The following is a 15,571-nucleotide window of genomic DNA, read 5'->3' as shown; positions in this document are numbered from 1 at the left end:
TGGCTGTGTCAGACCAGCATCCATCACTCAGCTGGAAGGGTCTAAAGTGATCTACCGCATGAGAGGGGATTCCTGTGGGAAGCCCTCATCTGTGAAAGGGGCACAGATGAACTGTCTCCAATGAGATTAGCAGCTCTTGAAGGTGACTTGTTTTGCTTTGCTGTGATAAAGGATGGGAACGCTAATGATTGCACTGGCAAAGTGGTGTTTTCCTAGCACTCGGCTTGAGATCAGGACTGGGAGACCTTGGGATTTATTTTTCGTTCTTTTACAAGTCGCAGCCCTTGAACAGAAAACAAAAATATTAAAAAGAAAGCTATTGTTCCATGAAAGGATTTCTGTCGAGGGAGCTATTTATAGTTGATGAAGATGTTGAAATGGGAGCCAGCAGACTCCAGGGGGAAAAGATCTGTATCAGCAAAGAGAGAATCATGCCCTGTTTGAATTGCTAATGAAAACAATCCTCCTACGGTTTTGAGCAATTATGCTTTATGAATAAATAGCCGCGAGGAAAGATTTCCTTCAGTATCTGCATCGTTAATGTGGTTACGTTTTTTTGCCATGAATTTGACTCTTTCTCTCGTAAACTATACCTCATAATTTAGGTCGATTGGACCCTTTTTTCTTTTCATACGTGACAATTTATTTTTGATTTTGTCCTCGGTGGTTCAGTGTCTAAAATGCACATTTCTACCTATAGAAACGGCTTTGGAAATGTTAAAGTAATAACTGTAGGATGAAATATGCATACAGGTCATTGGGTAGAAAAATTGCCCTTGGTTGTTCATACCTAGACCGTTACATGTTAGACATAGACAAACAATAAAAGCTCAATAAAAAATTATCCAAGGTACTTTCAATGGACATTTACTGTGTGCGTCAACTCCCTATGTAATGCCCTTTTGTCAATGACAAACTAAAACTGTCAGGAGATTGTAAACAGTCTGTGTAACGAACAATCTCTCCTCCGGCAGTGTTGTGTTTGATTAATTGGCTCATGGTGACGCAGACAAGTGAGCATTTAAAAGGCTTTACACAAGCTTTTCTGAATGAAGCCCTTATTTAACAGAATGGGCCAGCAAGCCGGCAGACCTCAGCACTTCTATGGTTCAGGTTTTGTTTAAATTTGGCAACTTAAAATACTTGTTTCCAGTTAGGTTAAAAGAGAGGCGGTGGGGGGAATAACGGAGTCATATTCATTGCTGGTGAGCTGCTGGTCACGTACGATGGTGAATCGGAGTTGAAGGAAACGTAGGGCCGGGTATAGGGCTGAGGATGGTGGTTAGGATTAGGTAGTGGATGGAGGTATGTGAGAGTAAAATACAGATGAAGGGGTGTGGTCGGGTTTAGTCAAGCGAAGGAGAGTGGTTGAGATTAGGGTACTGGTGGGGGAGGGGTTAACCAAAGGGGCAGGCCAGGGAATTGTGAGCCATGGAGCGCCTCGGGAGAATGAGACAGAATAAACAATGAAGTCAAAGAAACTAAATAATTAAATCCACTTCAAATATGATATAAATGTGAAAGTGACCTGTTGATTACGGGGAATTTTACACAGGCTGATACAGGCTTGAGGAATAAAAGAGTTCTTGTATCAATTATTTTAGAAGTCTGTTTCTCTGGGTCAGGGTGCTGCTGCGTCTGACATTGGAGTGAAGGAAATGGGTGCTCAGTGTCCTTCTGAGGACAAATATGCTTGTTTGAGTAAAAAAGACACGTTTGTCTCATCCTGTCTAATCAATGATATGGAGATCCTGTGGAGGACAGTTCCTGATCGGGGGGTTGAAGCCTTTAGAAAGACATTAAAGACATGATAGGAAAGTCTTTCATCAAGTTGTGATTGTGTTTTTATCATTTTTAATGACTTACTTATCACATCGTGTCTTTCATGCTTCCAGGCACACTTAACAGTTGAATGCTGATGTTCTTTCATGTAAAAACGACACAGCTCCGTTTATTTTATCTCCATTTTTTGCTGTAGTTTAAGAAAAAGCTTCGTCATTTGTGCTAAAGTCAACAAGTTAACTATTTTTTAATTTGTCTTACATACCTAATGAATGTACTAATTTTAACCAAAACATGCTCTGAGCCAATTAATGGCTGGATACCATTCAAAATGGGGGGAATTTTTCACTATTGGATGACATTTTATAGAGGTAAATTGAAGGGAGCCAAAGTTGAGGTGTAAGGATTTTGAAATAGCTTGGCATGAGGTTTTGTATTTGTGCCCATTGGATGTGTAATATTAAATTTCAGAGTTGGGAGTTTGATGTACTGCTCCAGTTTGAAGCGCAAGGTAATTCCTCCTCATCTGAGCACTTTAAATGTGGTTTTTACCCTTCCTTTGATGCCTAGCCAAAGTGTTCAGTAATGTAATGTGCAGGTACCACCTCCACGCTGCTGCTGGGCTGTTAGTGATAGAATCAGGCTGTTTGATCCCGTGACTCCATCTTTGTTGTTGACGACGTTTGACGAGTGGCTTGTACTGTAGCTTTGATTGATAATCTGAAATATTAATACATATTCCCAAGCCCCCCTTATTAGATAGTCTCTTATATTTGAAGAGGGGGATTTGTTTTTTAATGTGTGAGTTCAATTAGAGCCAGAGGAAGTGAAGAATGAGATGCAGTAGGTGTGAGAGAGGTGAGTGGAGGGATAGAATAAAAAAAAAAAAAAAGAAATGGTGAGAAGAGCGAGAGTTTGAAAGGAAGGACTAAGCTTTACTCGGTTCCCCCTCAAGGCAGAATCAGGAAACCAGTTACACCCCCCTCCCACACACTCACACACACCCTCTCAGCCCACCATCTTCCCTGAATGTGCGGCCTATTTTCCCTGTCAAGGTGGTGTCCTAGATTCAAAGTTCTATCTGATGAGTAAAACAGTAAGGCAAAGAGATTATATTATAAGGATGTGGAGGATGGGGGTGTCACTTGGGTCTAGAAAGCAAGCTGAATGTTTCTTTTCTCACATATTGGTGTTGTACTTATTCCATTGGATTCAAACCAAGATGCTGTGAGGAAATATGACCTACTTACTGACCTGTAGGGAAATTGAAAACGGGGAATGCTTTTGGTATTTTGACGCTGGAGCACACACTTATTCCAACAGTTTTTGCTCTTATCTCTGATTAACGCAGTGCCCATTCAGGGGCGCGGATGTGTAGAGAGCGTGGTCGTAGTCGGAGTGGGCTGATTGCTTGGCTCCCGGAAGTGCTGCTTGCAGCGCTGTCGAGAACCGCTCATTGCTTGTTGACTCCAGCGAAGTGAAGAAGAGTTTGGTTGTAACGTAATTTAAATCCAGCATCCAGCAGCAAAAGTGAGCTGCGGTCAATGAGCCGCGATTTGCACGCTGCAAACGACATGCTCGACTCTTGGTCCGCGGTGACCTGAAGCCCCACCCCCCCTCCCCGCGTCCACTGCTGAACAGAGCACTCTTCACTTGTTTATGCAAAGGTTATTAATATTGAAGGTGTCGCTTGTCCAAACTCGACACCGCACGTCCCGCCAAGTGTGAAGTGGATCGGATGGACGGTTCTTGAGATGTGCAAAGGACATACCCAGAGATTCCTTATAGTTAAATGATGGTATCTTCAGGAAAGTGTGTGTGTGTGTGTGTGTGTGTGTGTGTGCCCCCCCCCCAGCATGCCAGTGCATTTGCCCTTGCTAAGTCGTGCCAGTAGCGCATATCTGTGCGCTCCTGTTTGTGTTTTTAATTAACCGTCAGTGTGTTCATCCAGAGCAGAATTCACAAATTCAATTACTGAGTGTGGAGCTCAAGGAGACAGCTGGTGATCACTGCATGTAGCTGAAGGCGTGCGGAGCACATGGTACCTATTATACTACAGCAGTCGGATCAGTTACTAGGAAATGGCTGTACTTGTCAGTTGTTCGTTCAAACAGTGCTGAATATTTTACAGTGTTCAACGTCTCCGGGCAATGGTATTATAACTTTAATGTGAATACACTCGAGGCCCAGTGCAGCAAAATGTCCTCAAATCGCTCTGTGCCTTTTTTATTGTAATGCATCGATTCCTTTAGCGCGTGTCCCAACTGTGGGGCTTTTGTGTGAACATAATGGATTCAGTGCACTTGCTGCAACAGCCCGGGTGTGAAAGTGTTGCCAGGCATCAGTTTAATAAAGATGCAAACGTCATCCGTGCACCACCATGGCCTCAGCCCTCCCTAATCTTGTTTTGTGCTCCTTTATAAATTAGATCATCTAGACACACACTCTCACACTAACACACACTCCACACAGATGACAAGTGAAGCATATAGAAAAATAAAAGTTCAAATTGCCCATGTGCAGGCCCCCTCCCAGTATTTTCCTCAACATGTTAAAATCCAATTAGCCTCCCTCTGCTTGCGCCTGTCACTCTTATCAGCCGTCCCTCTGTAGACTCACACAGGATTTATTAAAAATTTAAGCACTCCTCTTTTAGGAGGATGATATATTGGAAACCCTGCAGCATCAACATGAAGCCCTTTTTAATAATTAATGTGTGTAGCCTGCTGTAGACACGACATGGACTGTAGCACTTCAGCATTGTAGTGATGGGACATTTTAAAAAGACGCAACCATGGAATACAATGTTTTGACCAAGAGTTGCTGTATCACAGCTTGGGCTGACCCAAACTGGACTGAAGGATTGATATTGGAGTTGATCAAGGTGAGGCACATTTCATATTTTAAATGATGGGTCTCCGATCTCTCAAAGAACTACACAAAACCTTCTAATTTCTCGGTGATAACCACTGATTTTGTTGCCAGCAGATTTTATCAGCTGCAGCTAGCTGCTAGCTGGCGCTAGCGCTAACTCCAGGAGTTGATTGCAAACAGCGTCACCAGCTGACTTTTGGATGTTTCCAGTTGACTCGTTTTAAAACAATTACCGGTAGCACTTTATAATAACTATACTCATACTTAACTAATGCTTCATAGTGTGAACACTTAATTCATCATTTATAAAGCATTGTTCCTACATTAATAATTCATTAGTATGCAGTTCATAACAACAGTTATAAATGTTTTATTCTTGATTAATAAGCTGGTCTATTATGTGTTTCATTATTGTGTTTTCGTACTTTATAAATGATGGATTCCCCATTTGTAAATGAAGTATTATATATGTTGGAGCCATAATGTGGTTTTGTTGTTTTCTTATGTCTTTGAGGGAAACATGGGGTGTGTACACATGCAGTCCTGACATTGAACAGTGGGTGGCACCTTAACCTAAATGTGCATATATGTAAGTGCCTGGTAATGAGGATCAGGTGTGTGTGGACGGGAAGCTAACAGTTTTTGACCGTGTCAAGGTGTCGCACCAAGTGTCGTGTCAAGGTGTCGTGTTATCGTGTCAAGGTATCGTGTCCATGTACAGTATCCTGTATTCTGGTACGGTGCCAATATGTATTTGAATAAAAGGATCAACGGATCTAAAGAAAGACAGCGCATTGGACATTGAAATGTTTGTGGAACACGCGTCCGAACAAGTTATCCCGTTCGCCCTCCAGTGGCTTTAAAATGGATATTGGTTAAAGTCACTACAATATATTTTACAAACCAATTATTAAGGAGTTGTATGATTAATAAGATAATTTATAAAGTGTTGCGGGGACGGGTTTCGCAATTGGCGATACCCATTTTTATTTTCTATATATATATATTTTCTATATACTGTATATATTTTTCACCCCATTGTGTTCTTGCATTATTAGCTTTTATATAAATCTGTCAAAAACTTTTACACTCAAATCTTGAAAGTGCAGATAGTTTGGATTTTGTTTGCTGCCACCACAATACAGTAGAAGTGAATGGAAGTATGTTTATTTTGTGATGTTTAAACTAAGCATTAAATAATCCTTTTTAAATAATCAACAGTAAAATGCCTTTCCATAAAGTCTTGTCCCTTATTTTACTATGACTAAAGCGAAACAAGGGGCCTCTTTGAATTTGCTCAGAATTCTGTGTTTTACGATTCAACCACATTTTGTAGACAGAAAAGTGTCTCATCATCTGGTGGAAGATTGAAATTCCAACAATTCATAAGATAACAATCAAAGTTGAATATCAATTTTTGCAAAATATTCCGTCCTTTTGTAAAATAATGTGCTCTTCCGCTGTTGGTGTCGAATTCCTCCGATTTTTGGATGAGTAACCAACGACCCTGACACGTGTCTTGCGCTCTCATTGGCTGCAGCTCTCCGACAGGTCAGATATTTAGCCTGCTAGGTGATGCATCTGCGAGACTCTCGTCCTTGGAACAGCGAGCGCCGAGACAAGTGCCAATTTGCTCTCTGACCTGGGGCTTTTGTTAGGAAGCTCCAAAAACTATCAGCAAATTCAACGATTTTTTCTGTGTTTCCCAGCAGACTCTATCTTAATCATCACTTTCCACGATTCTGTCTTGTGTTTTCCGCATTGCGGAAATCACAGGGCTGTAACTGAAACCCGCTGTGTTCAGTAACTGACCCTGACCTCTGAGCTCCTGCGTAGAGGGGAAAGAGAGGATGAATTCCCCCGTCATGGATCCATAGCACATTAAAAAACAATTCATAAATGGTGTGAAACGTCAGGCTCAGAACCATGAATTGCTAAAAGTGTTAAGAGTCACGACTTCTATTAGACAAAATATGAGATTTATAATCGTCACACACCTCTCATCCCGAACAGGTCGAAAGCAGCCAACCGTGCTGCCCACCATCAAAGCAATAGCATTTAATAACATGAAATGCGCTCTCTGGTTTTGAAGCAGCCCCCATAGTAGGATTGAAGATTAGTTAATAATTCAGAGCTATTGGAAGCGTTGTTAGGGGATGGTGTTCTCTGCTGTTCGCCTTCACAGCTGCATGGGGCCTGCCAGTGACAGATGGCTGAGCCCATTTGGAGAATTTGGTGCCAGTAAAGCCCAGTAGAGTGTTAGACAGCCATTGTGTTTGTGTCTCTTTATCTTTCTTTCTCTCTCTTTTTAAATTTCCCAATCGTTTCAGTGTGTGTGTTTGAGCAGAAATACCTCTGGACAGGGGAAACAAAGGTTCTATATGACTATCTATCAGATGGTTATGCATGCGTTTTGTGGTTGTCTTTATCGCGGCGACATTGCTGTGAAATGTGGATCGTGTTTCACTTATCGCCCCATTAAGTTTATCACAGAATGTGGTCGGTTTCATTGTTTTGTAAGCAATCCGTCTCCTGATGCTCCACTGTGGGGTGTCCAGGTGTCTTTGGGAGATATTTCAGGCTCTCTGCATGGGCACGGTCCCCCCCCCCCGTCCCCCCCCCCCCCCTGCCTAGAGGACAGCTTTGTGCTACCTGTTGGAAGTCACAGCAACATCAACAAGACATTGCAGCCATTCTGTTTACCAGAGCGCAGCTGATACCGGGTTTGTTGGGGCTCTGCAGAATTTCTTCTCTGAGACGAGAGTGATAACAGATGTCAGTTGAATAGGATGGTAAGCATAGTGTGGAATGCCAGGATCACTTATGGATGGATTCATAGACAAAGTAAACCATAAGCCACGTGTTTATACTCTCAGTAGAGTTGGACTATTATTGTATTCTTATCTTCCAGTGCACACATTTACTACTTCTACAAGTTTAGAAGAAAACATATTGCAGAGCTCTGACATTCCAAGCACTGCAAAAAAAAAAAACATTTTTGAAATGATTGTCACACAATCATTTTTGCATAAGCCTGTATATCCACACACCACTGTCTGCTAACCTTCATGCTGTCTGTGCTGATTGTTGCAAACAGTCTGCTCAACAAACACTGCAATGTAGACACTGAAACATGTTCTGACAGATTTTTTTATTGTATTTTGTTTCAAAGTGATCTTTCCTAACATGTAAATCCCCTTTCAAAATAACTTTGAATTTAATCCCATGCACGGAGTCATTTGACAAAGTGGATTATGTAACATCTTCATCTATCATTAGCAAGCATCCATCCACAACTATCTGAGCTGATACTTGTTCTGTGTATTGTTGTGGATATTATTTTTAGTGAAGCACATTTCACTCCAAAATTATTTTAATTATATAACCTTGTTTAGACAGATCGGGGCATTTTGGTGATTTCCTTTTGTGTTTTTTGTCCAAACAGAGCTGCCAGAGAACTGGACGGACACCAAGGAGACTCTGCTGGAGGGGATGGTGTTCAATGTGAAGTACCTGGGTATGACTCTGGTGGGCCAGCCCAAAGGAGAGGAGATGGCCTCAGCTGCCATTCGCAGAATTGTTGCCACGGTGAGTCACTGGTCTCCTTCTGACTCGCACGACCTTTATAATGGAAGTTATGTCGACGCTTGCGTTCAAATCTTGCACAATATACTTCGATTTCATTGTAAGCACAGAATACAGTACACACGATGGAGCTGATTCTGATATTTGAAAACGGGAGTTGCATATAAATTTGTCGGCAAGGTCAGGATCTCGAATGGCAACGAGAAATTTCCAGAGTGACATTGTGAAGATTTCAATTACGCCGATGCTTTTTATAGAAATTCTCTTGGGGATTTGTGAAATCACGGCCTCAAACTGCCGGGCATAATATTTGAACGACTACTTGTCAAATGCAGATTTTTATGCACGTTATTCTGATGATGCAGGACGATATTTTGCCAGGATGGTCATGTCTGATAAATTGGTAAATTGTTCCACCGTATCTACAGTATGATACAACTTGGGGGTAACACTACAACAGTAGTCACGCCCACCTCAGCAAATGCATTCTCATGGCAAAAAATACACTCTCATAACCATCCAATTCAGTGTTACCTAGCATGTTGGACAAACAGTCCATTCAAGAGAAAAAAGTACAAATTTAAAAGTAAGTCAAATATTGAATTGACCAGCAGAATGACTTTTAAACCGAGCAATCGGTGTCATTCACCTTTTTAACTTTCTGTAATTCTCTTGGCACGGAGTTATAGTCGAGTCATGTTTATATCAAGGTCAGCAACATAGCTGCTAATCCAGGATTATCAGTGGTTGCACACGTGCAGCAGTCAAACCAGTGATATGATGTTTACTTAACACTGAGCCACACGGGGGATTTCTGAGCGCGGCTTTCTACATCAATTCAGAATCCTGTCCGTTTTCACAACACCGTTTTAAAAACTGTGAAGAAACTGTTGCATTTGAACCGGTGAGTTTGTAGACATACACAAACTAATTGGATGTTTTTGTGAACACAAACTTGCATACATCTTATTCCCTCTTCCCATCTTTCTCCCATGCTCGCACACGTGCACACCTTTTCCACTGAGCGCCGCCAACAATAAGAATGCCTAATCTGCCGGAAAGGCTTTCTTGAAGAAAGAAAAGCCTGGCGCAGGCAACCTAATCAGAACCCCCCCCCCCCCCCCCCCCCCACACTTCTCAATTAGAGACTGAACCTAATGGCAGGATTAAGATTCAATTGATTTTTTTTTACCAGGACAGGAAAAGTAACTCGGTTGTCTCTGTCTGTTCCCTTGGAAACCAATCAACCTAAATGGGATTACTGAATACATTTGTGACTTTTCCATTTGCTACATGCTTCATTCAGGCACGATAAGACAAGACAGAGGGACCAAAAGTAGAAAGAAAGGCTGAACTTGGCATATCTCAAGCTGACAGATTGTTTTTTTTTGTGCCTTGTGGCACGACATACGAACATGACCGACGAGAACGTGGTTGTGAGCACTTCCTACATGAAGGAGCTGCCTCAGTCTCTCTTTATTATAAGTTTCCCTTATTTTAAGTGCTGTGAATTTAAGCAGAACTGTTCCTCGTCACCATCTCCAGGGCATTTAGGCTCCCACAGCAAGCCACGGCACCGATCCTGCTGTCCTTCAGAAGTCCTTGTTTCTGTTTTAAGCAAAGACCCCACTTATTTTCATCCTCAGCTCCTCTCTTCCCTGTTGGCCTTTACTTCACCTTCTGCAGAAATGAAAGAGTTCCCATGCAGGCTGAATGTCGAAATGTGCAGTACAACGATGAAATCATCTCTTTCTTCTTCCCCTTCTGTATTCCTTCACAGTCGCTCTGCTGATTTCTTAACCTGATACCATTTGGATGTGAAACTAAACGGCTCTCGTTTGCTTGCTAATTGCATGCTAAGGAGGTCATTGTCCTTGTCGAAAGGCGCTCTCGCAGACCGCAAGCTCAGCACTATGGCCGTATTTTCTGAAACACCAGATGGAGCAGAGCGGCAGGGGGAGTGAGGGCGCTGCCAGCCCGACCTCGAGTTGCAATGTGTAGCCTTCATTCTGGGCTACACGTTGCAGCTTTCCTCCCCCACCTTTTTATAAATCACCCACATTTCTGGGACAACTCATGCAGGCCGCCTAATTTTGCTCGGCAGCCACTGTAGCGTTAGAGTTTTTTTTTTTGGTGTTTTATCAGAAGTAAGATCATCTTAAATTTATGTCAGAGTGACAGGGTAGCTCTTTGGCAAGATCTTCTCTATTTGATGTGAATGTGTTTTTATATTTCATGTTCACAGGCCAGGGCCAGTGCTAAGAAGTTTCAAAAAGTAACATTGACGGTCTCACCGAAGGGCATCATCATGACAGACACAGAGACGACAGACCTCATGGAAAATGTCTCCATATACAGGTAAATACGAAAATACTGTGTTCAAATAGATTTCATAGAGAAACCTGTAATAAGCGTGTGCTTTTACATGTTACAAGTGGCAGTGAGCTCATTTAGGACTATTGCGTTCATGCAAATAATTGGAAATATGCAAAGCATTGAGAATCCGATGCGCTGCATGCAGAAGTGTCACTTAACATTGCCAGTTACCTCAAAGACTTTACAAGGATGGGCGTGCAATATGACATGATGCATAATCACTTAACAATGGTTCATTAGATGGATGGTTCATAAACTAAAGTATTGCTATTCCATATTGAACTTTGGGCCATCATCTAAACATAACGATGCTGATAATCCCTCAAGTTGAGTCCTAAACCCAAAGAAGTGGCTTCATCTGATACATGAAGAAACTGATATCCTCTATCTAGGTCACTTTGCTCTCTGCCCATCGCTTGGACTCCTTTCGCAGGATTAAACCAAGCAGTTTTCTGCTCTCAGCCAGTTGTGAATCACATGTTTGATCAATTCACTGGGAAACCAATAATGGGAGGGCAGGTGGGGGTCGCCTGGGGGACGCCCGATACTGTCTCTCTGGGTCAAGGAAAGCCGCCCTCTTTCAGTCTACCAAATCAGTGAAGTGTGTGTGTGTGTGTGTGTGTGTGTGTGTGTGTGTGTGTGTGTGTGTGTGTGTGTGTGTGTGTGTGTGTGTGTGTGTGTGTGTGTGTGTGTGTGTGTGTGTGTGTGTGTGTGTGTGTGTGTGTGTGTGTGTGTGTGTGTGTGTGTGTGTGTGTGTGTGTGTGTGTGGCTGACTGGCTTCTCCTCTCTGGATAGCGTCCTGTATTATAGACAGGTCCTTGTCATTGAGGATTACAGTCTAAATATCATATGGCTGGATTGTGGAACAGGCGGTGATAAAGACTGTGTGTGTGTGGATACATGTGGTTTCGTGTGTGTCGGTCTACATCCGTTCCTGATCCACCTTATCAGCGGCAACAGACCACAGGCCAGGGGAATCAGCCTCGTCTTTGATCTCCTCCTCTTCCCTCCTTATCTCCCCCTCCTCTCCTCTCCCCCCTTTCATTTTTTTTTTAATGTCTTGAAAGAAATCTTTCTTTTCTGCACATATTAACATAAACAGAGCTCTGAACGCAGGAATACCCCACCACTAATTGGCCACTTTGAAACTCGCGCTTGCCAGTCTTTGCCGATCCTCCCGAGTAATGATGCAGGAGAGAAGGGTCACATGCAGAGCTCGGGTTGACTGAGGATTGATTTAACCCCTTTATGAGACCCCACCCCCACCTCCTTACAGCCCCACTACCCCTCTTCCCCCTCCTTTCTTATGTCTTATTTTAGTTGCACATAATCCACTTATTGGCCAAGACAGCAAGTCAAGGGTGAAAGAAAGTGTAGATGTAAGGGCACGGATCAAATGTGTGTTTATTGTGCATAACAAGTAAGGAAAAAAAGCAGTAAATACATCATGTCCATAGATGGACATTTGAGTATACACCTCACACAGCGAGTGTGTATGTAAATGTGTGAGTTTTTAGAGTTAATTGTGTATTCACACTTATTGGATTCACACTTTCCCTCAGGCGAAGCTTAGTGAGGAATAGAAAACAGACAGGAAGGCATCATGCCATCGCATTGGAAATAAGATCCCCGCAGCCATGACCCACCCACCCATCCACCCACACGCAGACCTGCGCCCACACAAAGACACGCGCACACAAACGCGCACTGACACAAACAATGAATATCATCCCGTATCAGTGGCCTTTTAAGTTTTTACAAACGGATATTGAATTCAGCAGCCTTGACAGTCACTCATTTCCTGGCAGCCCATTCTACAGTGCATCTAATTTCCAGTATCAGCCACTCAGATTATATTATCATGAGCTTAATCTTCTAACATGATCAAGTCTGTTTTATAGTGCTGCTGCAGGTCTAACTGCTGGCAGGGATTATGTCAAGGACTAAGCCACACAGGAGGTTTGATGATATTCTACAACAGTAAAGCTGTTTTTTTTTTTTTTTGACAGCATGAAGTACCACAGTATTTTTTTCTTTACCAAATAGGGTTATCAAAATATATGATATGGCAATATTTTACTGAGGACACTGGAGCTTTTTTCCGACAACAATCAATAAAGTTTAAAATTAAGTTCAGCTGTAACAAGTAAAACACTATTATATTTTGAACAAATTTAACAAACATGATATTAGTTAATATCTGAGCTTTAGAGCTATTAGTTTGTGTTTTAAAAAAAAATATAACTTTGGAGAGAGCCAGGCTAGCTGTTCCCCCTGCTTCCATTCTTTATGCTAAGCTAACCTTCTCCTGGAACTAGCTCCATAGTTAATGCACAGTGGTGTCTTTTTTCTCATCTAACTCTTGTTTGAGGGAATAAGTTTAGTTCCCATGTTGCCAAACTATTCTTTTAAGTCGGGAAAACATTGGATCATAAATACAGAAGAAATCTCTCATTTCTGAATACAAGTAATTTATGTGAAACTATTATTTATCGTTACTGAAAACTGAAACAATCTTGTTATCTTATTTGTCTGTGGTATTTTTTTGTTACTTCTAAATAATAAAACAACAACAAACAGACGGTATAACTTGCATCTCCCAATGAGCAGAACGCTGTGAGGTGTTCAGCCTCCATCTGCACTGGTGTTACTGATTCATATTCTGACAGGAGCTCACAGAGATCGACCAGCATATAAATCAGCAAAACCATACAGGTCAGAAACGAAGAGCTGGAAGCATAACTAACACACGCTGTTCTGAAATACCATCAGATTTGTGAGATGTGTCTGTCGGATCCCCTGAACAATCTTTTCTCGACCATCCATGAATGTATTTTGCCATTTTCTTTTTGTTTAATTTTTTTAACAAACGCTTCCCTACAGCAAAAGCAAAATGCTGTGTTTCATTAATGCACTTATGTCCGGTTAAAAACGTTGAACAAAAGTAGTCCATTGTTGTGTTAAATGGCGTACCTGCTTTATTCAGTGTACGTAGAGAATCCGCGGCTTTGATGTTTGAAGTTCCATTCACGCTTTGTACTGTAAATATTAAAATATTTCCATTGATATTCCCCTCTCTGCCTCGCAAACACCGGTGCTCTACACAGTGAGGAGATCAAAGGCTTGCGGTCCACAGAGCCCCTTTGGAGATATGATGCAGACTGACAGCTCAGCTTCTGTTGTTCATGCTTATAGTGAAAATTCTGTGATGCTGTCAATTATTTTCCTTCCTGTTGTTGTTTCAAGCTGAAGGCTTGTTCTGTGAACACGATCCATTGTGTGGCACATTGGTGGCACTAATTAAAAGGTTTTGTTTTTTTTGTTTTATAATGAATAAAAGGTGCGTGCAGAAGGATCTTTAAGAGACCTTTGTTTCATCACACTGCATAGAAGTGACTGTAAATTGTGTCTTTTTTTTTTTTACACAGCTCAATTCTCACATTACAGTCATAGATTCTTGCTGCTACTTGTTTGGAGATCTTGGCTCGTCAGAGAGGCCCATACTGTATGTGCACTGACCTATTTGCTAATTTTGCGTATGTTTACTGCTGAACATCTTAACAACAAACAGCATTTCTTGTTGCAGTGCATTTGTAAAACTCAGCCTCAGAACTGGCGATCTACCGCAGTGTACGATAAGAGAGAGGAGTGATGAGTTCCAGGCACTGGCTGTGTTTGCAGACTATCTTCAGGCTTCCGTCCTCATCCGACTGTCCATGATGATATAAAGAACCTTTATTTCAACTTTGTGAAGCATGCACAGGGTGGCCTTTAAAGTTGAACTTGGATATAGTTATAAAAAGATAATATAATCAATCGCAGGCCTTTTTCTTCTGTTATATATTGTCCTGATTTCATAGCAATAGGTTTTGATAATGCTGCTACTGTAGTGCTGCTGACAAAGCATCATAATGCACCATTGTGCAGTATATAATGCATTACTTTGTGATGAATAATGTACTCTGTTATTAATTTTATTGAACAACAAATTGAAAATTCAGAGAGTGCACATACGAGATGCAAATCTGTGGAGGCTCAAACGATAAAAGCCCCCAGAAATGAGTGAAATCAGGTTGCGCCAAATAAATTCTAGGCAGAAAGTAGATAATGTCTCAATAAGATGATAAATAGAGTTTTATATTGAGTAGTTTGGAAAACCAAACTTAAATAGGTCAACCCTTTCAACTTCCCCCCACCCCGCTCATTTTTCTGCAATTAAGGCCCAAATATAAGTTCGAGGACGGAGGAGATGGGGAACTACTGAGCTGGGTGTCATGGGCTTTGCAATGTGGGTCATGCATCAGTGGAGCAAGAAAGCAAACAATCTGAGAGGGAGATCCGAGCGCTGGTGATTTCTTGCTTGTTGTTTGACCGAATAAATTAACTTTATTTTTAGTGCTCCTCCTTGAAGCGGTGCAGCAAATGAGCGTCTGATAGCTGCGGATCCCTTTTGCTTGCAAGTTACTGTAATGACGGCGGATTGTATAGAAATCGACTCCGTACCGATGATGATGGCATGCATTGAGTGTCCCCGAGTGTCTAAAATCAAATTGAGAATGTTTGAATTGTGTTCTATTCGGGGAAAAAAAAACACAACTTCGGCCTGTAGAGTTCTATTCCTGCGTTATGCGAGAGAAAGCATCCAATCTGGTTCTTGTGCAGTTAATGATGTAGGTTTTGTATTTCACTATGGTGACAAAGGTCAAGTCCATCACTCACTGTGGCTCATTTACACATCTATCCAAAGCAACAAACATGACACACTCTGCTGCTTTAGCTAACAACCCCAGATGGACACAGGGAGTGACTCGAGATCGATACGGCTTCTAATAGGCTGCGTAAAATCCGACAAAAACAAATCCATCGGTTTTTGTGTCTGTCGCTTCAGTAAACCTTTACGAGCTGTTGTGGGGGAGCCAAACGGCTTGGTGGACTTTGTCGAGATTGGTTTTAG

At 41.9% G+C, this 15,571-nt stretch overlaps 1 protein-coding gene across 2 annotated transcripts in view; it reads left to right on the top strand.

Moving 5' to 3' along the window:
• LOC142942188 (low density lipoprotein receptor adapter protein 1) overlaps positions 1 to 15,571 on the top strand; it is a 32,005-nt gene that overhangs the window by 7,515 nt on the left and 8,919 nt on the right. For both annotated transcript variants that reach the window (XM_076084414.1, XM_076084416.1), the window contains exons 2-3: positions 8,102 to 8,244; positions 10,487 to 10,599. In XM_076084414.1, coding sequence (XP_075940529.1) covers positions 8,102 to 8,244; positions 10,487 to 10,599 — 256 coding nt within the window. The remainder of the gene's footprint in view (positions 1 to 8,101; positions 8,245 to 10,486; positions 10,600 to 15,571) is intronic.

This window comes from Anarhichas minor, unplaced genomic scaffold (assembly GCF_050575085.1).
Source record: "Anarhichas minor isolate MPS153535 unplaced genomic scaffold, ASM5057508v1 ptg000136l, whole genome shotgun sequence".
Lineage (NCBI taxonomy): Eukaryota > Metazoa > Chordata > Actinopteri > Perciformes > Anarhichadidae > Anarhichas > Anarhichas minor.
This window is presented reverse-complemented; position numbering and strand designations above follow the sequence as displayed.